Source organism: Camelus bactrianus, chromosome 9, assembly GCF_048773025.1.
Source record: "Camelus bactrianus isolate YW-2024 breed Bactrian camel chromosome 9, ASM4877302v1, whole genome shotgun sequence".
NCBI lineage: Eukaryota > Metazoa > Chordata > Mammalia > Artiodactyla > Camelidae > Camelus > Camelus bactrianus.
In genome coordinates, this window is record NC_133547.1 from 6,447,672 (window position 1) to 6,453,263 (window position 5,592).

The window sequence follows — 5,592 nt, forward strand, 5'->3', positions numbered from 1 at the left end:
GGAAACCCCAGGTCCCGCGGGAGAGGTGACAGTGGGGCAGGCAGATGCCTGGGACCCCCAAGGGAATGGGGAGGCAGGGCTCAATGGGTGGGGCGAACTAGGGATTAAACAAATATTTACATGCAGCAGGGAACTAAAAGCCCAGGGCACTTGAGGAGGTCGGGGTGGGGCTTCGGGAGGGGCGGGGCCTAGCGGTACCGAGCGAGCCGGTCGTAGATGTGGTCCAGGTTTCTGCACAGGAATATGGAGAGCGCCATGAAGCTGAGCTACAGAGAAAGGAGACGTGGTCAGAGAGGTCGCGGGTTTGCCGAGGAGAGCAGAGGGGTGGGGTAATGGGGGGTCCCAAGGGAGGAAATTTAGGGGCCTAGGAGGTGGGGCCAGGGGAAGAAAATAAGGCCCAGCGAATTGGGCGGGGCTGCGTTATGGGAGGTGTGGAGAAAGGAGTAGATAAAAGGTGGGCGGGGCTCGAGAGAGACTTGACCCTGGTTGTGAAAAACCGGGTCAGGGACCAGAGTTTGGGGGAAGTTAAGAGCGGTGGATCGGGTTGGGTAAGGGAACCTAGCTGCGTCTATCTCAAGTCTAGAGTCTTAAGTGAGATTTGGAGCAAGCCCAGGGTCCTTTATTCCGGAGGCTCATTTGTCTCCCCCTCCGTCTCGGCCTCTAATTCCACCTCGGCCTCCACCTCTTTGCCCGAGCTCCCGGTCTCAAGTTGTTCCTCGTGTTGATCCCAAAGCGGCCAGGGCCCCAGAGCCATGGGCAGCTTGCCCTGCGGGGCCTTGTCCCCCCAGTTGGGGCAGGCATCAGCCATACCCCAGCCACCCCACACATTGCCGCTACGCCCGCTGCTGCTCAGCACACCATAGTGCCCGCCGCCGCCATCAGTGCTCGGCCCGGGCCCGGTCCTCGAACAGTAGGCATCCGGGACCTGCGGCTGGGGTTCCCGGTGGAGCATGCTGCGCGGTAGTAGCAGGGTCAGCCCTGCCACACTCACCTGCGAGGAAAGGGGAGGGATATCGCGGCCAACAGCAGGAGGCTGATATGCCAAGGAGGGCCAATGGGAGCCTGGGAGGAAGGGCGGGAACGCCTGCTCCCTGCGTGCAACCAATCAGGGCTCACAGAGGCTAGGTCTCCTTCCTCGTCCAGGCCCTATCAGGCATGTGCCTTTCTCAGATAATGTTTGGACGCGCGACCTGGGGCAGGGTCATCTAGGCCAATCGTGATTGGGGGCGGGACCAGATCACCTCAAGGAGACCCACGCCAAGACAGATGCCCACTATGGAGATGAGGTTGTTGTGCAACCACTTCTGGAGGCTCCACTCGCAGCCCTGGGGATGTACGGAGAGGTTATTAGGTAGGCTTCTTTTTGGGATTTGCCATCAAGCCTGGGCTCGCTGTTTTCAAGCCCAGCCTTAACCCCTCTTTCAGGCACCGCCCTCACTTCGCTAGTTATCGGGGTTCTCTAATTTCTCCGTTTCACCCCGTCCAAGCCTTCCCCTCCCCAGGCATCAGCGTTCCAGATCCTGTCCTTCTGGCTAGGCCTTTTCTTTAGGCCCCGCCCTTCCAAAAGACCCTGCCCCTGGTACGGGCTCTACCCCTGTAGTATGGCTCTTTCTTGTAGCCCCACCCTACCGGCATACCCTTCCTACGTCCTGCGGGTTAGTTTACGGGGGACCACGCCCCTCCCGGCAGCACTATGCCACCCACAGTCCTCTCCCCTTTCTTGTGGTTCTTGTTCCAAATCCTACCTCTCGGTAGATGTAGCTGTTTGCAGGGACCACGCAAATGTCTGCATTGTGTCGAGGCGGGGCCGGTGATCCGAGCCGGCTGAACTGGGGGAAGGAGATCATATCGAAGATTGCGGAGTCGTTGGTCGCTGATGAATTATAGCAGGAGCAGGGCACGTGGGGCACTTCCGACTCGTTTCTCTTCAGGCTGGGGATATGGAACCAGTCCTGAGGAGAGTTCCAGCCGCAGCAGCGCAGCTGGGAGAGAAGGAGTCAGAGGAACAGCGACTAGAGGGATGCAAGATGATTTAGGGGATCAGGGGACTGGGTGATGGGTATGAGGTCATACTGGGGAGCAGAGGACTAAGTGGCGGGTTCAGGGTGGGGTCTGTGGGCTGCGCTGGGGTCAAGACGGCCAGGGAATATTAGGGGAACATGAGGTTTGTAGAGACGAGTCGCGGCAGGGTGGGGAAGGGCTTAGGTTGGGTGATCATGCTGTGGACTGAAGATTGGGTAGGCAGTGCAATTCAGCCTCAGGTAGGGGAAAAGTGGATGGGAGGGCGGGGCCGTGTGAGTGACCAGGGAATGGAGTCTCACTTAGGCCAGGTTCCTTGGGAACCAGTCACTACTGGGCAGGGAGTAGGGGTCACGCAGGGGCCTTCCTTGGGGCTAAGGGTGGAGTCTTATCAAGGCAGAGGGTGGAGCCACCAGGGTCTGGGAGCTGGGGGACTGCGTCACATTGGGGCCAGTTGTGTTATCATCTGGGGGTCGGCCACGACAGGCCTGGCAGGAGGTGGTGTAGGTGGGTAGGGTTATATTAGGGTCCTATGCCTAGGGGCCCGGGTCATGCTGGGGTGGAGTCTCCTCGAGGCAGAGGGCAGAGCTGCGTCAGAATCCCAGAGCTGGAAGAGAAAACCCGGTGGGTGGGGGCCTCACGCACCTGGAACTGCACGTAGTCCCAGCTCTCCTCTGCCGCAGTCTCCTCCGGGTGGGCGCGGTAGTTTTGGATCGTCTTCTGCACGACGTCCTTCACTTTCCGCTCCAGCTGAGAGGCCGAGAGTGAGGGTGGACCCTGATGCATCTCCCAACCGCCATCTGCTCCAACCCACGCTAGCCACCCCGTGCTTGTCTCAGTCTCAGGTGGTCCGTAAGCATCTTCGTGTCGGCCTGGGTTTTTCACCGGATGGGAAAGACTGTCTCTGTCCCTCAAAATGTCTCTCTTTGCCCGTTTCTACCGTCTGTCTTTTGGTTTCTCTGCTATCTCCCGCGATCTCTCGTTATCCAAGTTATTTCTCTCTTTATCCGAGCCTTCAGTTTCTCCCGAGTGTTTTCCCTTTTTTCCTGTTTTCCTTTAGATCTCTGTCTCTCTTGGTATGTCTGTCTTCCTCTGTCCTTGTCGGGGAGTCTTTCTCTGACTCTCCCTGTCTCTGTCTTCCTCTCTGCCAGTCTCTGTATCTCTCTGTCTCTTTTCTGTCTTGTCTTCTGTCTTCTCTGTCTCTGTTTTGTCTCTTTGTCCATACCATTCCCCTGTCTGCCTTTGTTTCCATCTTTCCACCTCCCACACCCCAACGCCCACCCAGTAGATGTGGGAGGGGGAGGGGGAGAAGGCGGCAAGCTCACCTGGACCCACTGAGTGGAGATGAGGATTCCCAGGGTAATCTGCGTGGCAAACAGGAGCAGCAGTGTCCCAAAATACTGGGGGTGGGGGACAGAGTGGAGAGGTCAGATTGAACCCCTCCCCAGGATGAAGGGGCTGTCAGGGCTCTCTCTGAGGATGGGATGTGAGTGGTCCTAGGGATGGAGAGGGGACGGGGCACTCACCAGGCCCAGGAGGCAGCGGAACTCCTTCAGGGCCCCCACACAGCCCAGGAGGGCCAGGCCCATGGTGAGGATTCCTGAAATGGCCAGGGCCTTGGACCAGATCTGCAAGGGCATGAAGGACAATCCTGGGGGAGGTGAGAGGCAGTGACGTTGGGCTCCATGTCCACAGCTTCAGGCAGCCCCATTCCCCAGATATGCACCACCCAAGTCAGGGACCAGTAGCCTGGGGAGCCTCTTTCTGGGCTCCCGGCATCCTTTTCTCTGGGTCTCTGTTCCTGTCCCACCTTGAATCTCTGTTCCTCTCCTTCTGGGATTCTCTCCACCTCTCTCCTCCTCACTGGCCCTCTCTCTCTTTAGGCTTCTGTTCCCTTCTTCCTGAATCTCTGTCCCTCTTTCTTCCTGTTCTCTGTCTCTCCCTCTTGCTCTTAGTCTCTCTTTCCTCCTTCAGCTCTTCCTCAACCCCGATAGTTTCAGTCCCATCATTTAAGTGATTGAATCAGTCTCCTAAACCTCCCTGAGGCTGAGGGGATACTGATACCTATTTCCTAGGATTGTTTTGAGGGATGCATGGGAGGCATGCGTTCAGTCTGATCCTCTCCACCAGGCAAACACTGATTAAATCTGAGCTATCAGGATTTTGACTATTCCCCAGTTACTGTTTCCCCAGAGTTATTATTAGTGTTACACCTGCTCTTCTACCTCCTTGCTGTGTGACATCCAGTAAATGACTTCCCTTCTCTGAACCTCAAGAGAGGGGAGGTTTATGGAAGGCTCTGATGCGTATCTGCACAATATCTGACACATAGGAAGTGCCTGAGAAATCGCCATTATAATTGGTGTGCAGAGGAAGAAGCTGGGGCTCAGAGAACTGTGGCAGTAGCAAGCGGTGAAGTGGAGCCTGGGACCAGACCAGGGAGCTGGGCACCATGGGACTGACTGGGACAAGGGAGGCCCCAGGAGGCCCCATGGGGGGAGGCCCGGTTCCTGCTGCTCCAGGAAGGCCCTCCCAGACTGCCCCGGCCCCCTTACCCACAAAGGACACAAAGCTGGTCTTGTCGATGAGTATCCAGATGCCGAAGCAGAAAATCAGGCTGCCTAGGACCTAGGGAGAGGAGATGAGGATGTGGCTGCTGGGCAAAGCAGGGGGTATAAGGTCGGGTGTCGGCAGCAGGGGCTGGGGCCTGGGCTGGGGAGCCAGCCAGGAGGCAACTCACGAAGAAAAAGAGGTTGAAAACGAAGAGGAGGTACTTGATGAGGCTGAGGCAGCCGTCCTGGGCCGACATCTTCTCCTAGAGGGGTGAGACAGTGGGAGGGACAAGACTGAAGAGGTGTTGCCAGTAGGGGACACAGGCTGAAAGACAGAGGCCGTGAGAGAAAGAGGACGAGAGAAAGGAAGAACTCAGAGAAAGAGGAAGTTTCAGGGTGGAGCCCCACCCCCTCCCTCCACACATGAGATGACTTTCTTCTCAGTCTCCATCCCCGTGTCCCTCACCGGCCCCACTGGGATGCGCACACCAGTACCTGACGGGCCTTGGAATCTGTGGGCACCAAGGACACACCAGGCAGGCCATCCCGAGTCTCCATGGCTCAGAACAGGGGACACACTGGGGATTGTGATCTACTTGCACTCATCTACTCTGGGCACCAGGACCCCAGGCTGGCCCTGGACAGCAGCCGACCTCACAGGCACTCTGACCTCACCGCTTGCTAAGCTCTGCCATCTCTGCGTCCTCTCTGTCCCCACTGCCCAGTCCTCCCAGTCTCTTGTCCTCCCACTCTAGGTCTCTGTTCTTTTCTCTCTGTATCTTTGTCCTTCTCTTTTCCTCTAGGTCTCTGTCCCCCACCTTCCCCAGGTCTATCCTCTCCCCCTCTGGATTTCTGGCCCCTTCTCTCTGCATGCCTGTCCTCCTTTCTCTGTTTATCTACCCATCCCCACACCCCCACTTCCCGTCATTGTCCCTCTCTCGGAGTCTGTGTCCTGTTCTGGCAACAAGTGCAGATCAAGGTGATCCTGTGCACTGGGGCAGGGGCTGGGCACCTGGGGGAA

General features: G+C 57.6%; 1 protein-coding gene across 2 annotated transcripts; it reads right to left on the reverse strand.

Moving 5' to 3' along the window:
• Positions 1-154: 154 nt before the first annotated feature.
• On the reverse strand, positions 155-5,513 carry CD37 (CD37 molecule). 2 transcript variants are annotated; one of them, XM_045510690.2, is made up of 9 exons: positions 5,067-5,490; positions 4,760-4,834; positions 4,575-4,647; positions 3,546-3,670; positions 3,345-3,419; positions 2,665-2,769; positions 1,746-1,982; positions 1,242-1,325; positions 155-266 (listed from the first exon to the last, which is right to left on the reverse strand). In XM_045510690.2, the coding sequence occupies exons 1-9, from the start codon at positions 5,127-5,129 to the stop codon at positions 189-191; spliced, it is 915 nt and encodes a 304-aa protein (XP_045366646.1). In that variant the 5' UTR covers positions 5,130-5,490; the 3' UTR covers positions 155-188. The 2 variants fall into 2 exon arrangements, with proteins under 2 accessions (XP_045366646.1, XP_074225354.1); XM_074369253.1 differs by lacking the exon at positions 155-266 and adding an exon at positions 273-991 and having other exon boundaries at positions 5,067-5,513.
• Positions 5,514-5,592: the final 79 nt, after the last annotated feature.